General features: G+C 44.4%; 1 protein-coding gene across 1 annotated transcript in view; it reads left to right on the forward strand.

Annotated features, from left to right (window-relative positions):
• LOC122539717 (peptidyl-prolyl cis-trans isomerase FKBP10-like) overlaps positions 1-19,349 on the forward strand; it is a 29,797-nt gene extending 10,448 nt beyond the window's left edge. The window contains exons 6-11 of the mRNA XM_043674734.2: positions 1,844-2,033; positions 8,559-8,704; positions 13,597-13,786; positions 15,108-15,250; positions 16,556-16,719; positions 18,176-19,349. Coding sequence (XP_043530669.1) covers positions 1,844-2,033; positions 8,559-8,704; positions 13,597-13,786; positions 15,108-15,250; positions 16,556-16,719; positions 18,176-18,364 — 1,022 coding nt within the window. The 3' untranslated portion in view covers positions 18,365-19,349. The remainder of the gene's footprint in view (positions 1-1,843; positions 2,034-8,558; positions 8,705-13,596; positions 13,787-15,107; positions 15,251-16,555; positions 16,720-18,175) is intronic.
• Positions 19,350-19,425: the final 76 nt, after the last annotated feature.

Genomic DNA, 19,425 nt, shown 5'->3' on the forward strand with positions numbered 1-19,425 from the left:
TGCACCTCCAGCACCCCCCCCCCCCCCCCCCCCCCCCCCCCCAACCAGCAACACCACAAACTGTAGAAGCAGAACATTCCCAGCCCAGTCTGTGATCTCCAAGGCCCAGTGGGCTGATTTACTGACCCACGACCAGAAAGTACCTGAGCTTTAAACCTGCTTAGCCAGGGCATTAACATTGTCCTGACTGGGTACCTGAACAGGGATCACAAAGTGCCCCTCACTCCATATCCCTGCTCACTGATCCCTGTTGGACAGTCAGTACATTGAATTGGGACAAAGTTGTGCTCAACTGTGATGCAGACATGACTTTCTGTGAAATAGCCTGTGATGGTCTTTCGTTGTCGACGGTTGACGTGACGGAGCTGAGAAAGGCCTGGCACGAGCCTGTGCCTCTAGACCAGGAGGGTAATGTGCTGCTGACCTCCAGCCTGACAGTGATGGGTGGTCACGTTGGGGATGGCATCACATCAAAGGATCTGACTGTTAAGAATGGGAGGCTTGGGGGTGGGGGCATTGGAGCAGTTGAGACCATTGGAATCATCTCCCTATGCACTTTGATCAAGGCTACACTGTATCTTAGCTCCATCTGTCTACCTTGGCTCTATTATCCTTAACGCTTTAACCCAATGAAATTCTTGAACCTAATTGTTCATTCTGGCTGGTGACAGAATAGATGGACCCACAGCCAGGGTTTCACTCTGCCCATCCTCCAGATCTGTGGTGGTACTGAATGGGAAGGAAGTTTGTGTTTGTGATGCTTCTCCTGGACATCGGTCATCAGCTCATCAATGTTACAGGATGTAGGAGAGGCTGCAGGCAGCTTTACTCTCTCGCTCCCTGTATATCCATGTCTTGTGTGTTTCTCTGCCACTCCCTGACAAACACAAACCCATGTACATGCTGTTTCTGCCATCTGTCTCCATCTCCTGTAAAAACAGCTCCTGCTCCTGAGGCAATATGTCTTTGCAATCTGGAATGATAATGATTGCAGGAGACAGCTCAGAGGGACGGGTCTGGACTGGTTCCTAACAGTCTGATACACATACAGATGCAGTTAGCCAGGACCCAGTCACATTTCATACCCCAGGAGTTAACATTTGTTTGGCAATTTCTTTATTTATTTACCAAGGTGCCATTTGACCACCAGGGGATGTCAATAAACTTGTGATTGAAGATGACAATCACAGCCTCCCCCCAGCCCACAAAAATAATGATTCTAGGGAGAACAAAATCGTTTTTAAATTGATAAGAACTGAAAGAAGCAAGCCTCTCCGTGTAGGCCGAGTGCTGAGGTCGAGGGTCACAGTGCTGAGGTCGAGGGTCACAGTGCTGAGGTTCAGGGTCGCAGTGCAGGGCCCCTAGAGGTCCCTGTGGTAAGGAAGGTGAAGGTAACCTGGGAAACGGTGGTCACTTAACATCAAGCTTTGACTATGAAAGGTTTGAAATCCAGGGAAAAGCTGATTTGGTGTAAGGAATAACAGAACAGTTTTTGTTTTTATCATGACCATGTGGGAGAGCTGTGTGTTTGGGGACAAAGGATCTTGATGAACAAGATTTTGATAACAGGATTGAATTAAAAACAATGTTTTGTTTGCCTAAGCTGTCCTCTAGCCCCAGTTGGGCCTGAGCTTTCCGGGGTTTGGGGAATTGTTTTAATTCCACTTTCTGAAATCGAAGAGTGATAATGAGCTTCCCATCTGCTTCCGGACTGTGAGGGAGACGCCTACAGTGTGTACACATTGTTCGTAATGATATTTGGCACAGAGTCTGAATATTTATCACCAGAATATATGTCACCCTGTGGTTTAACTCTGCCTGGTTCTTGCTGCTCTCTCAGTAGGCAGTGACATTCCCCCACAGGCCAGTCTGGTATTTGATACACTGCTGCTGGATCTGCACAACCCGAATGACACTGTCTCCGTAGAGAAGCTGGTCAGCCCAGATCCCTGCACTCGCCAAATCGAGACTGGAGACTTCATCCGCTATCACTACAACGGCAGCCTGTTGGATGGAACCTTCTTTGACTCTAGGTAGGCTCTCAAACGTCACACTGACATTTGAATGATGACCATTTTTTGTTGTACATTAGAACTGGTAATCATGCAGGCAAGCAGATTTTCCCAATGCACCAACTCCCCTCCCTAACCAAATCTTCAAGAACTGACTATTCCATGTAGTAACTACTAGACCACTTAAAGCCAAGGACAAGAGACAATCATGTCCAAATACTGACCCAGCTATGTCTGGGTGGCTATGACAAGGAATTTCCATTAAGATTCATCGGGTTGCACACTCTTCCCCCTCTCACTGCAGAAGGAGTGCAACGGAGTGCATCAGCCTGGTTCCTGGGGCAGTGGGATGGTTCTGTGAGAACAGGTTGAGGAGACCCAGTCTGTAGTGTAGAAGAATGAGAGCAATCACTTAGAAAATCTACAAAATCTGTAAAGGGCTGGGCAGGCTCGATATGGAAAGGGTGTTTCCCCTGGGGTGGGGAGGTGTTTCCCCTGGGCTGGGGAGGTGGATCCCCTGGGCTGGGGAGGTGGATCCCCTGGGCTGGGGAGGTGGATCCCCTGGGCTGGGGAGGTGGATCCAGAACTGGGGGGTTGTGGGGCATAGTCTCAGCTGTTTATGACTGAGGTGAGGAACTCAGAAGGGGATGAATCTTTGAAATTCTCTACCCCAGAGGCTGTAGAACCTCGGTCATTGATTAAGTTCAAGACAGAGGTTGCTAGATTTGTAAATAATGATGGCATTGATGCTAGGCGATAGCATGGGAATATGGTGTGGAGGTGGTTGATTGGCCATGATCTAGAATGGCGGTGCTGGCTTGAGGGGCTGAATGGCCAACTCCCATTCCTGTATTCCCAAGGCACTCCAATCTTAGAGGCTTCACTGTTTCAATGAAATTTAAAACCAGGCAATGTTTTCCTCCTTGGGTAGATGTTTGAGATTCCATGAATTGCTTTGAAGAAGAGCAGGAGCTCTCCATGATGTCCTGCCCAATATTCATCCCTCAACCAACATCACTTTAACTCCCATCTTTATTGTATTTGTGTGTGTGGGATCTTGCTGCATGTGACTGATTGCACAGTCTCTTCATCTGAGCAGTACTTGATTTCTAAAAGTGCTTCATGTGTTGGAAAGGACTTTTGTAGATGGCCTCAGCTCATGAAAATCGTGTAGAAATGGAAGTCTTTCTTTTATGTTCTGCTGTGGGTCAATGATGCCTGAATCCCTTAGCCCCAAGAACTAAACAGTGATGCACTCGGGGTTTAATCCTCATCATGAACTTTGTTATAAATGATAATACAGTGGTCACCTGCATTGGGCAGTAGCAAGATGGGACAGTCATCCTTCATCCTGACCTTAAAGCATGGGAAAGTCACAGTTGGGGTCAATGCCTCTAAAGGGGCTTTTGTACTCTGAATAACCAATGTTTGCATTTTATTTGCTTCCCCTGAGGTGTAAGAGGACATTTCATCAAGAAAACGTTTGTTAGACTGTGGAGTGCTTTCTTATTTTTAAATTTATTCTTGGGATGTGGGTATTGCTGGCTGGGTCAGCATTTAGTGCCCTCCCAGGTTGCCTTTGAGAAGGTGGGGATGAGCTGCCACCTTGAACCGCTGCAGTCCATGTGCTGTAGGTTGACCCACAATGCCCTTAGGGAGGGAAATCCAGGATCCTGACCCAGCGACAGTGAAGGAACGGGGATATATTTCCAAATCAGGATGGGGAGTGGCTGGAAGGGCAACTTGCAGGGGGTGATGTTCCCATGTATATCCTGCCATGTCCTTCTAGATGGAAATGGTCATAGGTTTGGAAGGTGCTGTCTGAGGATCTTTGGTGAATTCCTGCAGTTCATCTTGTAGATAGTGCACACTGCTGCTACTGAACATCAGGGGTGGAGGGAGTGGATGCTTGTGGTGTGATGGTTTGTTCTACTTTGTCCTGGATGGTGTCAAGCTTCTTGAGTGTTGTTGGAGCTGCACCCATCCAGGCAAGTGGGGAGGATTCTATCACACTCCTGATTTGTGCCTTGTAGATGGTGGTTTTGCTATGGGGAGTCAGGAGTTGAGTCACTTGTCATAGTATTCCTAACTTCTGACCTGCTTTTGTAGCCACTGTGTTGACATGGTAAGTCCAGTTGAGTTTCTGGTCAATGGTAACCCTGATAACTCCCAGGACGTTGATAGTGGGGGATTCAGTGATTGTAACCCCATTGAATGTCAAGGGGCGGTGGTTAGATTATCTCTTGTTGGTGATGGTCAGAGGCTGGTATCTGTGTGGTGCAAATGTTAACTTGCCACTTGTCAGCCCAAGCCTGGATATTGTCCAGAACGTGTTGCATTTGGACACACTGTTTCAATATCATCCCTAAAGGATATTATTGAACCAGGTGGGTTTTTCTGACTATCGACAATGGTTTTGTGGTCATCAATAGATTCTTAATTCCAGATATTTTTCACTGAATTCAAATTCCACCGTCTGCTGTGGGGATTTTAAATCTGGGTCCTGAAAACATTAGCTGAGTTTCTGGATTAATAGTCTAGTGACATACCTCTGGGACCCGCATTGCTAAAGAAGCTATTCAGTGTGTGATCAGCTATCCCCTCATTTCTCTCTGAAAGTCACTCTGACAGGATGTTGTAGAAAGAATCTAACTCCAAGAGGAGTTTAAAATAATTCAGTTTTCACTGAAGAGGAAGATGTCAATATTGGGAGCTTAGTGCTTTACACCAGAGTAACCAAAAAACCCTCTTCACCATCTCGCACAAGTCAAGAGTGTGATGGAATACTCCCCACTTGCCTGGACGGGGGCAGCTCCAACAACACTCAAGAAATGCAACACTATTTGGGATAAGGTAGATGTTTGATCAGCACCACATCCACAAATGTCTACTCCCTTCTGGCTGTAGGTTTGCTCGCTGAGCTGGAAGGTTCTTTCCAGACGTTTCGTTATCCTACTAGGTAACATCTTCAGGTGAAGCAATACTGAAAATTCCTGCTTTCTATTTATATGTTTGGGTTTCTTTACCCAAATATATAAATAGAAAGCAGGAATTGTCAGCATTGCTTCACCTGAAGATGTTACCTAGTAGGGTAACGAAACGTCTGGAAATGAACCTTCCAACTCAGCGAGCAAACCTACATCCAAAGCTTCAAACTGAGCTACAAATCTTCTCAAAACTCTTAATCTACTCCCTTCACCAATATCCACCATCTATAAGATGCTCTGCAGAAATTCTCCAAGGTTCCTCAGACTGCACTTTCCTAACCCACAGCCACTTCCATCTAGAAGGACAAGGGCTGAAGATACATGGGAACACCACCCTCTGTAAGTTCCCCTCCGAGCCACTCATCATCCTGAGTTGGAAATATATCACCGTTCCTTCACTGTCACTGAGACAAAATCCTGGAATTCCCTCCCTAAGGGCATTATGGGTCTACCTACAGCACATGGACTGCAGCAGTTCAAGAAGCTAGCTCACCCCCACCTTCTCAAGGGGGTAACTAGGGATGGGCAATAAATGCTGACCCAACCAGCAATGCTTTATTCATAAGAAATATATTTAACAAATCTGTATTCTTTGTTTTAGCAGTGCTTTTCTAGAAGGTTTGCACCTGGAATAAATACTGTAGCTGTGAAATGAACTAATCTCTCAAATTCCATCATGACCTCTCCCCAATCAGTCATCCTCTGCATTTTTTGCCAATGACTAACACCATGAACAAAGAAAATTGCTTGATGGGACTTGCTGTTTATTCTCTCCAAAGAGCAGGCCTGTGCTGACATCTCCACTTCAAAATTTACAGCACACCTTACAGGTGTTACTCCTCAATGAACTTGCATTTGCAGAGACCGCGTGTCCAATAGAATTGACCACATAGCGATGTTTTGTTAAGGGATGAAATTGCCTGAATGATTTCTCTAAATACTGTGCTGCTCCTCTGAAGGTAACTTTCCAGCAATAACAACTTAGATTTCTGTAGCATCTTTTAATAGAGTTAAACCTGTGTAAAAATAAACGCTTCTTAGGAGCATAGTCCAATGGACATCTGACATGAGCCAGTTAAAGAGCTTTTTTCCAAGATGTATGTTGAACAAGAACAGAGAGATGGAAAAGTTTATCAAGGGAATTTGAGAACTGGGGGCCCAGGCAGCTGAAGGCATCAGCACCAAGGGCAGAAGAATTAAAATGGGATACACAAGAAGAAGGGATTGGGAGATTGCTGAGATCTCAGGACAGGACTGAAGAGATTTACAGGATGAGAATTAAAAATTAAAGCATTAGGTCACAAAGTGATTTAACAACCAATCATTTTCTGTGATATGTAGTCACTGCCATAATGTAGAAAATGCAGGGGCCATTTTGTGCACAGCAAGATCCCACAACAAGTGGTTAAATCATTCGTTTTCATGATGATGCGGGATGAATATTTGTGCAGGACTCCCTCGCTCTTCAGATATCACCACAGGACCTTTTACATGTGACCAGAGAAGGGTAGTCTGGGCTCTGTTTTATCCCTACCAAAGGATAGCACCCCTGACAGTGACAGTGTCACTCTCACTCAATACTGACACCGAATGGACCATGTGCTCAGGTGTCTGACCCTCAGTGGTCTGATGTGGAGATAGGTATGCTACCCACTGAGCCATGATTGGTTACCTGGTCAGAATTTGGCTGATTTCAGCACTGCCCAGGCGGGTCTGAAGGAAAGCAAACATTGCAGACTTGTGAGTATTTGGATCACAGTAATTACTGTTCTAGTGGGTCAGAGATGACATAAAGACATTGCTGTTCTCTCAATTCAATACTCAATCACTTTGAAGTAGAGAGAACCCATGCACACATGTATCTGTACCTCGCAACCAGTTACTGGTTCTACTCTACCTGGGGAAGGAGTTCCTGGTCAGCGCTAGTCTTGATCCTGTCTTATCCTGGAGGAAGAGACAAACATAACAAATTGCTGGAGAAACTCAGCAGGTCTGGCAGCATCTGTGGGAGAAAGCAGAGTCAATGCTTCATGTGACTCTTCTTGAAATAGAGAGAGAGAGAGAGAGAGATAGATAGATAGAGTGAGAGAGCGAGAGAGATTCCCTGGTTCTGTCTCCACAGATGCTGCCAGACCTGCTGAGCTTCTACAGTAATTTCTGTTGTTTTAGATTTCCAACATCTGCAGTATTTTGCTTTATTTAAGTGACAAACACAGTCTGACTCTGCCTGGCAATGATGTTACTGCATTCTGATCAATCAGAGCAGAATGTAGACTGATTCTGCTTCCTTAGCCATTAGTTAGTGATTGAACAGGATTCAAATAGAGTACTGAAGGTTTTCACCCTCTTAATATTGGATATGCTTCTTATAGGAACAGGCCCAGTGGCCTGAGGAACTCAGCCATGATCTTTCTTAAAATGAACATTTTAATCCTTTGAGTGACCCGTTCCAAATATTTCCTACAAAAGAGAAAATCTTGCTGGAATTTTTAATGTTTAGAATTTGAGGAATGAAATTTACACACTAATTCACCATCAAGATCCAGTTTGAGCTAATAATGGCATTGCTATGTCTGGTGTGTGAGTATGTTCACACACAGGCTTAAAGGGTAAAACTTCCGTTCACGCAGGTCTCTGCAAGATTCCGGCCCTGATGGAACATTGACCTTTCACCTTTGCATTCCCAGGAGCTTATGTGCAGTCTGTCACTGAATGGTGAGTTCACGGGCCTCCGAGGCAGTGAGCTGGAAACCTCCCGCTTGGCCTGTAACGCCCCCTGGGAGCAGGTAGTGTGGTTTGGGTTTGAGTTTGTTTATTACAACTGGACCAGAGGGGGAGGGCAGCGAAGAGATTCTTATTTTGTGTGCGGGTGTGTGTGGGTGTGGGGGTGTATGTGTGTCAGTATGAACCTTCTAAAACAGGGCATGGCCTGTGGCCAGGGGATAATTGGTTGGGCAGTAACAAGCTCTCAAGGCCTTCTCAGCAAAGAGGCAGCACAGTTCGATGGCACCCTGAAGGGTTCAGTCAACAGCAGTCACTTGGCCAGGAGTTTTGCAATCCAGTTCCCTGGTATCAGCCCTTGCTGGGATATAGGTCTGTCTGTAGGGACCCCTCTCCATGTGAAATACTGGGACACTGTGGCTGTTTATTGGATGTAAGACTCTCAGTCTGAATCTGGCCTAGCCTGAAGTCCCGTTGTTTCCATTTCTCTCAGGAGTGAAGGTCACCATATATTTTTTTCCCACCTTTGTGTCTCTATCATTGTGCTGGTTGAGATGAACACCCTGTATAGTGTAGTGATCAAACTATAACCTCCCTGGTCGTAGCAGAGTGGGCATCAAGTGTTTCACCATGGGGGAGCTGCTGTAGATTTCGTTTGAGGTCACTATGTAGCTCTCGGTCTGCTCTTCCCAGCGTTAGCTTTGTTTACAGCGTAACCTCTAAGTGTAGCAGAAACTGATGCATCTTCATCATCTGGTGCCCATCATTGGAGGCTTTTACAGTTTCATTGTATTTTATGAAATGTTCAATATGTTTCTAAATTATGTTTTGAACCTAGTTACTCACGGAATCATACATACGACACCTATATTGGAATGGGTTATGTCATTTCTGGGATAGACCAAGGTTTACTGGGAGCGTGTATGGGAGAGATACGTCGAGTTGTTATCCCCCCACACCTGGCTTATGGACAGGATGGTGTTGGTAAGAAATTTATTATGTATCCATTCATGTTTGAGATTACAAGCAATGAAAGCTAAACTATTTTGACTTATTCAATCCATTGACAACTGGTATTGAAAACAATGGCAAATCCTTCATGGGCTCTTTCCCCTTCTTGTAATTTCCTTTACCCCTCCAGGCCTCTATGATACCATCGGTGTTCATCCAACATTGATCTCCTGTCCATTCCCAACACCCTCTAACTCCACCTTCCTTCACCTCCCCATTGGCTGCCGTACCTTCAGCTCCCTGACTCTTGGGCTCTGGTATTCCATCCCTAACCCTCTTCATCTCTTGACTTCTCCCTTTTCAAAAAAATGTTTACTCAAATCTATGATTCTTCTTGTGGTATCTGTCCTCATATCTCCTTGTGTGGGTCTGTGTTGGTGAATCATCACTAATGGTAATATCTAGGTATAAGTTACTGTTGTACAAAATCTACAACTGAACAAAACTCCAGAAAAAGAGTGCAAATATGGGTACAGTTAATGTTTAAAAGACATTTGGATCAGTTCATGAATAAGAAATGTTTGGAGGGATATGGGCCAAGCACAGGCAGGTAGGACTAGTTTAGCTTTTGGGTTATGGTCTATATGGACTGGTTGGACCGGAGGGTCTGTTCCCATGTTGAATGGCTCTCTAACTTGTTACTGTTTCATCTGATTCTCAAGCCAATATGTTGCCTTTTGAGGGGAGCTGTTGATTCAGAGGAACTTGCACTTGTAAGTAGCTGTGACAAATTTAGCATGTTCTCTCCACCCCCACCTTCTCTTAAAGGGACTGTGGTGCTTGTGGCCAATGGTATTATCATATGAAATGAATCATGTGCACATGTGAAATAGCTCCCCTCTTGGTTTGATGTTCATTGATTTTTGATTCTGCATCTAAGACTTCCCTTTTGGATATTTCTTGTGTTAAAGTCATCTGGAAGGTTTTTGTTGTTGATGTAGAGGCAACACATTTAATTTTCCTATTGATTAGATTAGATTAGATTAGATTACAGTGTGGAAACAGGCCCTTTGGCCCAACAAGTCCACACCGACCCGCCGAAGCGAAACCCACCCATACCCCTACATTTACCCCTTACCTAACACTACGGGCAATTTAGCATGGCCAATTCACCTAACCTGCACATCTTTGGACTGTGGGAGGAAACCGGAGCACCCGGAGGAAACCCACGCAGACACGGGGAGAACATGCAAACTCCACACAGTCAGTCGCCTGAGTCGGGAATTGAACCCGGGTCTCTGGCGCTGCGAGGCAGCAGTGCTAACCACTGTGCCACCGTGCCGAGTCTCATCAGTATTTCTGGCTGTTTCAGTGCTGTGGGACTCTATGACTATGGGAGAGAGTTTCCTCCTTTCTCACTGTGATGAAACTGATGAAAATTTGAGACCTCTAGGGGTGGTGCATACTCTTTGAAACATTTGCTTTTTGACATGTTGTGGGATCCCATAATGTGGGATCAAGTAGAACTTTAAGACTCAAATCATTTACTATTAACTTTGTACTTATAGCAGCTTCTCAGCTGAAAGCTCACAGGGTAAAAACTAGCTGTGTGCTGTGGCTGGTGTAATTGGGTATGTGCAGATGCCAGCACATTGTGTGGAAAGGACAGGGCAAGAGCTAACAGCTGAATGTTGGAATTAAACCTCAGATATCCAGGAACAGTATCACAGATGATCAGCAAATTCTGGACAATAAAGATAAAGAAGTCACCTCCAACTGTGATCCAGTGATAATGGAGTGTGGACAAATCACAAAGTTCAATCTGTAACAGAGAATCTCCAGCAGACCCAGGGCAGAAGAGGAGGAAAGTCCTAGTGATGGAGTGATCTGAGAATGGGAGACCACCCCCTCCCACATCCCCTGCTCCACTCGCCACTATCCGTTCCAGCTGAGCACAATCCCCTCACTGTATGTCATATCCTGTACAGTCATAGAGTCATACAGCACAGAAACAGATAATTCAGTCTAACTTGTCCACGCCAATCAGATATCCCAATCTGATAAGTCCCATTTGCCAGTATTTGGCCTATCTCTCTTTAACCCCTTCCTATTCAGATACCCATCCAAATGCCTTTTAAATGCCATTATTGTACCAGCCTCCACCACTTCCTCTGGCAGCTCATTCCATACACACACCACCCTCTGGATGAAAAAGTTATCCCTCGGGTCCTTTTTAAATCTTTCCCCTTTCATCTTAAAACACCTTGGCTATTCACCCTATCCATGCCCCTATGACCTTTATAAACCTTTATAAGATCACCCCTCAACCTGCAATGCTCCGGGAAAATACTTCAGCCTATTCAGCCTCTCCCTATAATCCAAATCCTCCAGTGCTGGCAACATGCTTGTAAATCTTTTCTGCACACCCTCAAGTTTTACAACATCCTTCCGATAGAAGGGCATCTAGAATGGTATGCAATATTCCAAAGGTGGCCTCAGGTGCCACAATATGACATGCAGCTCCATGATCAAATGTTTTGACCTATGAAGGAAAGCATCCCAAATGCCTCCTTTACTATCCTGTCTACCTGCAACTCTACTTTCAAGGAACTATGAACCTGCACCTCAAGGTCTCTTTGTTCAGCAATAAGCCCTATCATTTACTGTACAAGTCTTGCCCTGATTTGCCTTACCAAAATGCAACACCTCACACGTACCTAAATTAAACTCCACCTACTGCTTCTCAGTCCGTTGTCCCATCTGATCAAGGTCCCTCTGAGATAAGCATCTTTGCTGTCCACTACATCACCAATTTTAGTGTCATCTGCAACTTACTAACCAGACTTCCTGTAATCACATCCAAATAATTCATATAAATGAGAAAAGGCTGTGAATTCAGCTCCAATACTTCAGTCACACACAGGCCTCCAATTCAGAAAAACAACACTCTACCATCGCCTTGTGTCTCCTACCTTCAGGCCAATTCTGTATCCAATTGGCTCGCTCCCTCAGATCCCATGTGATCTAACCTTACTGACAGGCTCCCAGGTGGAATCTTGTCAGACTCCGATAATTCATCCTAAACAGTGACACTTACATCAAAATTTGCTGTACAGGGAATAAAATATTATCTCCTTCAACTGTTTCCCAAGTGACTGTCCTTCATAACTTGAATATATCCAATCTGAATTTTTTTTTCATCAAGGTTAACATCTAACTTTTTCCTTTTTTTACAAATTCACTCATGGGATGTAGGTTCTGCTGGCTGGGCTCATCCTTTGCTGTCATTGAGAAGGTGGTGGCTTTTTGAATTTCTGCAGTCTCCTTGGTGGAGATGCACTCTCAATGCCCTTAGGGAGGGAATTCCAGGGTTCTGATCTAGCAACACTGAAGGAACGGTGATATATTTCCAAGTCAGGATGGTAAATGGTTTGGAGGGGAACTTGCAGGGGATGATGTGCCATCAGTCCGAGAGAAGGTGCTGTTGAAGGAATCTCAGTGAGTTGTTGCAGTGCATCTTGTAGATATAGATCTTACAAATGGATTCCCTAGCTTTACTGTTCTAGGCAACATCAAATCATTTGTCACTCTACGTTATCTAGTCCCTTTTTGAAGCCTAAAACAGCATTCAAATCACCTCTGAACCCCTCTTCCAGTAAGGATATACCTAGTTTATATACTTGTTCCCCATAATGTAGTCCTATCTGATAGAAGATTGTTGAGTAAAGGGGCTGACAAAATCTCAGTGACTGAGTCTACTGACAATGTGAGTTACTGAGCCAAATATAATGGAAAGGTGTCCATTTCCATCTTAGTTTCTGCTAGGTGTGTTGAGCAAGTAGTTGAAAAAGAGAGCTCCCTTGGCCTCACCCTGGGGTAGATGCTTGAAGGACTGACCATAAATCTCATTTGCATGTTTAGTTCCAAAAATTGAGAAGCCAACTGACTTTCACAGGAAGAGTGACTCCCAATGTTAACTCTGAGCTCAATCCCAACAATATTTGGTTCATGCAGCTCAGTGAGTGGTGCTCCCCTCAATAGGCATCCCAGGAGTTGTTGTATATCTTTGGTGATGGAAGAGTTACACAGTGGTATTTCAAAGGGAGGAAGAGATCATCCTGGCAATAGTTATCTCAAGATCACTATAGTAGATCATCGAATCACCAGACTGATTCCTGGCATAGCAGGACTGATGCATGCAGAGAGACTGGATCAGTTTGGACCATATTCAGTGGAGTTTAGAACAATATTAATGTGGGAGGGTATGGGTTTGGAAGGGAATCTTACAGAAACCTATCAATGTCTAACAGGCATCGACAGGGTAAATGCAGGAAGGCTGTTCCTGATGACTACGGAGTCCTGAACCAGGGGGCCACAGACTGAGAGTATGGGGTAGGCCGTTTAGGACTGAGATAAAGAAAAAAATGTCTTCATCCAGGGAGTGAGGAGCCTGTGGAATTCTCTGCTACAGAAAGCAGTTGAGGCCAAAATGTGGTTTGTTCTCAAGAAGGAGTTAGATACAGTTCTTGGGGCTGAAGAGATCAAAGAGTATGGGGAGAAAGTGAGAACAGAGTTTTGAGTTGGATGAAAAAACCATGATCATATTGAATGGCAAGGCAGGCTTGATGGGCTGAATGGCCTACCTCATTAGCTATGTTTCTATTTATCTTATTGTTATCTGTGGAAGCTTGCTGTGTACAAATTGGCTGCTGCTTTCTTGCATTACAACAGCGACTACACTTGTAGAAAGGACTTGTCTGACTGCAAAGTGCTTTGGAATATCTCCCAGCTCCACCTCACACCCCTCCCCAGCACCTTCCTTCCTCAAATCCTTCCTGTCTCAGTGCTATATCTGGATACAATTGTTGCTCCTGTATGTACAATGCTCTTGAGCCAACATGGCTTGACTGGATTTTTATCTGCAGCCAATAAGATTCCGCCTTCCGCTGTGCTGGTCTTCGATGTTCACATCATCGATTTTCACAATCCAAAGGACAGAGTGCAAATCCAACCTTACTTCAAGCCAGATGCCTGTAACAGGACATCACAGATCAATGACTACGTGACTTATCACTACAATGCTTCCCTCGTGGACGGTACCCAACTCTACACCTCGTACGTTATTCAGCTTTTTATCAAACTAGGTCTCACTGTCCCTCGTGTTATTGAGATAGAGATGAACATTCCAATCCAGGGGCCACTTGTGCTAATCTAAGGTAGAACCCTAAAGAGTACAGAGGATGCATATTCTTGCCGCAGTCTGTGGAAATCAGATCCTCACGTGAGTATTTGACCACAGTGGGAGGGCTGAGCCAGAGGTGCTGGATTCAACACCCCAGGCACCGAATATAGGTTGCCACCTGAATGCAGTAAGAAGTGTTACACTGTCAGAGGTGTTGTCTTTTGGATAGGAGGTTATACTGATGCCTCATTTGTCCCACATAATGATAATCTCACATTTGAGAGAGCACAGAGACTATTTGGAAGAGTCTAGTCAGCAACTATCCCTTCAGTATCATCAAAACGGCCAGCTTATTGGATCTTGTTGTGTGTGAGTTATTTGCCATCTTTATTTCTACACCTAAAAATAATTTCATTTATTGTCAAGTGCCTTGCAAAGGTTTGAAAGTGCTATATAAACATATAAATATAAATGTTTCTTGCCTCTTCCCAACTGAAAGGAAAAATATCTGACGACCTTCCAAATTAACAAATGCAAATCCTGATGCATTGGCTCTGGAATGATCCCTCTGTACTCGAACAGAGCCAGAAGCCAGATTGTAGGCGACACATTCACTGAGTTTAGAATGATAAGAATTGGACAGGGCACTCATCCATTTTTTTTTATTCACTTGTGGGATGTGAGCAACACTGACTGGGCCAAGCATTTATTGCCCATCCCTAGCTGCCCTTGAGAAGGTGGGGGTGAGTTGCCTTCTTGATCCACTGCCGTTCATGTGCTGTAGGTAGACCCACAATGCTCTGAGGGAGGAAATTCCGGATTTTGACCAGTGATAGGGAAAGAACGGTACTATATTTCCAAATCAGGATGAGTAGCTACCTGTTACATATAATCTGCAGGAAAATGGGAGATTGTGTATTTTGGAGGAGGATGGGACCTAGCGTGGGGGGCCAAACTGCCTATGGCTCCCTCACTGTCTGCCTACGCTCACATTCACACACAGGGTGAGGAGAGTATCCCAGTAAACACACTGGCTTCCTTGGCAAATATCAGGGTTAACAATAGAAAAGGAAACAACTGACAAAACTGTACTTGAATATTATGATCAAGTGCCCCTGGGTTAGGGCATAACAGCACGGTAACGGGTGGGCAGGGTCAGGGTTGATAGTTCCTTATAAATGAGGATTTGCTGGGGTTTTGACTGACTAACAATTCCTCTTTCTGTTTGTTTTGTTTTGCTCTGTTGTCCTTTAGCCGTGAGTTTGACGCTCCTCCAACTTTTATCCTGGGTTCTTCGAAAACGATTGAAGGATTGAGTCAAGGCTTGTTTGACATGTGTATTGGAGAGAAACGGATTTTGACAATACCACCACATCTTGGTCATGGAGAGATGGGAGGTGAGGGAGGATGAACAGTGTATTCTTCATTATTGTGAGACTTACTTAAACTGTTTCTGTGTTCAGTCTGGTTGGGGTAGGAAAGTGTCATTGCTGTCAGATTATATAGGCAGCATTGTGGGTTTAGACCAACCAATTCAATTTGAATAAAATGTTCCTATCTGAACACTACCTGTTGATGTTGCACTAATTATAAACACCAATATCCTTTGGCGAAAGAAAACCAACTTTGGTGCTCTGACACCTGACTCCTTGCCCATCCCAGCCTAGAAAGCTTCAATGACCAATATGTTTGTATCTAACCTTATGCCAAATGCTTCTCACAGAGTTTGGGGCAACTAGGGATGAGTAATAAATACAAACCGAGTCCGTGATATCCATGTCTTGAGTGAATACTGTTCTTCATATTCTTCCTCACTGTAATTCCCCTGCTTGCTGTTGCAATTGTCCAGCCCTTACTTTTTCCTGCTGTTTGCCGGGATTTTTAAAATTCATTCACAGGATGTGAGCATCACTAGCTAGGCCCAGCATTTATTGCCCATCCCGTATTGCCCAGAGGGCTGTTGAGAGTCAACTACATTGCTGTGGGTATGGAGTCACATGAAGGCCAGACCAGGTGAGGGTGGCATTTTCCTTCCCTAAAGGACATTAGTGAACCAGATGGGTTTTTTTTGACCCTGACAATGCTTTCATAGTCATCATTAGACTATTTATTCCAGACTTTTATTGAATTCAAATTCCACCATCTGCCATGGCAGGATTCAAACATGGGTCCCCTGAACTTTACCTGGGTTTCCGGATTAACAGTCCAGCAATAATACCACTAGGCCATTCCCTCTGCAACGCTGCATTGGTCAATGCATTAATGAGATGATTCCAAATTGCTACTTTCCCTTGAGCCCTTGTCACACACGATTTCAAATGTTATAATGCTTGGCCATGTCAAGACTTCCCTTCACCCTCGCGACCTGCTCAATGTAAAGAACAGAAAGAGGCCAAGCAACCCGTCGAGGTGATTTTGCCACGTGGTTAGATCCTTGCTGATCTCCACCTTAACTCCATTGACTCCTCTTGATTCCATAATAGCTTTAACCAGCAGAATTATCCGATCCAGCTCCTTCTGTTTCAACTCCCCTGACCCCCCCCACCCCAGCCAATGTCCTGGTTTATTGAATATGTGATGCTACACCAATGTCCCTCACTCTCTGGGTTTGTAGTTTGTGATATCTGTCTATCCTGGTGCTGATATTAAAGTGATTTTTAAAAGATGTGTTTCTTCACCCCTACCCCCATATTGACCCCCAGCTGGAGATGTGCCTGGCAGTGCAGTGCTGCTGTTTGATGTTGAACTGCTGGACTCGAAGCCAGGGGTCCCAGAGGGTTATCTGTTTGTCTGGACTGATAAACCTCCAGCTAACCTCCACGAGGAGCTTGATAGTAACCAGGACGGAGAGATCCTACTTGAAGAGGTAACGTGCTCGCACTCTCCAGCAGTGGGACCTTTTGTTTTATACATATGTTCATGTATGCGAGTGTCTCTGCCTAAGACAGGATTTACTGCCCATCCCTAATTGTCCAGAGGGCAGTTCAGAGTCAACCACATTGCTGTGGGTCTGGAGTCAGCACTCATGTCATGAGTGAATCAGATGGGATTTTCGTAACTCTTAATTACAGATGTTTTATTAAATTCCAACTTCACTATCTACCATGGTGGAATTTGAAGCCAACTCCCCAGAGCATTACCTAGGTCTCTGGACTCCTAGCCTGTTGTTATTGTTAATATCACTAGACCATTGCCAGGTGGCCACATCAAAGCTGTCCATACAGAATGCGACTAAGCATATCCAGCCCAATCCACGCACAGTGCAGTCGGATCTTCTTCAATGTTGCAGGGTGAAAGAAATTGGAGAGAAACAAGAGTTGAAATTCATGAAATGGCCACGGCACTGCAGGTGAGTTCAAAGATAGTGAGGGTCAACTTGTAAACCAGGATGAGAATTTTAAAACTGATGCATTGTTGGAATGGGGGTCACTGAAGCTGAGCAAGCACAGAGGTGATGTCTGACTACTTTCTGAATTAATTAACACAATTAACTGACTGCTCTGTAAACTTGCTGCACATCTCATGCTGCACATGAAAATGTTAAAAACTCTAGCTATCCTCAGATTCCACGTGCATTGTCTAGTGGATTAGACTGCTAACAGTTACCTGATCTTACCAATTCAGTATTCTAAAGAGCCTAGATTAGGTCAGTCTCCAATCTCCAGTGGGGTCCATTACATTCTATTACATTGCTATAACAGGATGAGAGCGCAGTTAACAAATCAGCTGAGGGATGACCTTGTAGAAGTTTATAAAATCAAGAGGGACATGGATAGGGTGAATAGCCAAGGGCTTTTCCCCAGGACGGGGAGTCCAAAACTAGAGGACATATGTTTAAGGTGAGGGAGGAAAAGTTTAAAAGGGACCTAAGGGGCAACGTTTTCATGCAGAGGGTGGTGCGTGTATGGAATGAGCTGCCAGAGGAAGTGGTGGAGGCTGGTACAATTACAGCATTTAAGAGGCATCTGGATGGATATATGAATAGAAAGGGTTGAGGGGGATATGGGCCAAGTGCTGGCAAATGGGACATAGATTAATACAGGATATTTGGTCGGCATGGATGAGTTGAACTGAAAGTTCTGTTTCCATGCTGTACAGCTCTATGACATAGCATCCTGAGTTTTATTAATACTGGTAAAGGGTGCAAACCCTGGAGTTCTGTGTGCAGTTGGTTGAGGGAGTGTCATGGAGATTCACTTGGCTGATAGCAAGCCAGCACAGAGACCATGGGCCAAATGCGAACAGCCCAGAAGGCCATTCTGTTCAGTACGTGAGAAGACTTTGTCTTGGGTTTTAATTCAAGCTTATGCTTTTTTTTGCAGTTTTCTCGTTACATCAAGGCACAGGTTGATCAAGGTACAGGTCGTCTCTCGCCAATCGATGATCCTGAAAAACTAATCGAGGACATGTTTGGAAATCAGGACCGCAACAAAGATGGGAAGATCACTCCAGATGAGCTCAAATTGAAGACTGATGAGGACAATGAACGGATTATGAAAGATGAGCTATGAATATTTTACATGTTTAAAAAAAAAACTTTCCATTACATCCCAAAGCAGGCACCCTGTAAACATAACATTGGAAAAGGTTTTCAACTTTTTGTTCTGTTTACTAATTTGGCTTCATGGTCCCATTTGCAATTTTTTTTACCTTGTCTCTCTTTTCTGTTGCTTATTTTGACTTTCTTCTTGTAAGGTTGTCCCCTCCATATAATTGGCTCAGGATTAGTGGTGTGAGAATTGATTGTCCTGCTTTCTACATGAGGCCTGGGGACACTAATCAATGATAATGCCTGAATTAATAACTCTGGGTTGTGTGGGTGTGCACTTGTGTGTCAGGTACTCAGGATTGAGTTCAAGGTAAAATGGCCAAAAACTGACCTGGCAGCTCACTGTAAATCTCAGATTCTTATTTGGAAAGGTCCAACAAACATCCACAACCTGCTGTAGAAGCAGAGTTCTTAGTACTGTGTAGAAACAGTGATTTTGGGAAAGTACCCTTCCCTCTCCCCTTCCCCAGATACTAAGGTCAATCGTGACTCTCTCAAGTTTTCACAGCAGTGAACACAAAACTGCTCAAATTCAGGGAATGAGCCACATAAGGAGGTGCCTTTAATGCTTTGAGAGAACTGTTTCTGTCCAGGACACACACAACCTTGCTTGAGGTCTCTTGTTCCCTCAATCCTGTCCTGACTGAGTTCAGTGGCTTCCACCCACTGTGTTTAAAGGATGGGGATAGTTGCTTGAGGCTATGCCTGGACTTATACCCATCCTTGACTTCAGTTTTTATTAAGCTCTAGGATTCCTATTCAGGATATTTCTCATCTTTTTTTTTGTATGTTTTTATTTTTGCATTGAGTGGATTTTATGAAAAGTGTCTCTCAAGTGAAGCTGTGGTCCCTGATCTCAAATGGAAGCCTTTATGTAAAAGGAAGTGGAAAATTTCCACACCATTTGATAACTAAATGGATTTCTTGTATAAAAACTTCTAAACGTTTGTCGTCATTTTTGACTTGGGTGCTATATTCTCAGGGTTATGGCTGTTACTGGCACTTATTCTGAGAATGTTGAGG

The sequence above is a fragment of the Chiloscyllium plagiosum genome, unplaced genomic scaffold (genome assembly GCF_037043375.1).
Source record: "Chiloscyllium plagiosum isolate Xiang-an unplaced genomic scaffold, Cpla_swu_hap1 HiC_scaffold_32, whole genome shotgun sequence".
Classification (NCBI taxonomy): domain Eukaryota; kingdom Metazoa; phylum Chordata; class Chondrichthyes; order Orectolobiformes; family Hemiscylliidae; genus Chiloscyllium; species Chiloscyllium plagiosum.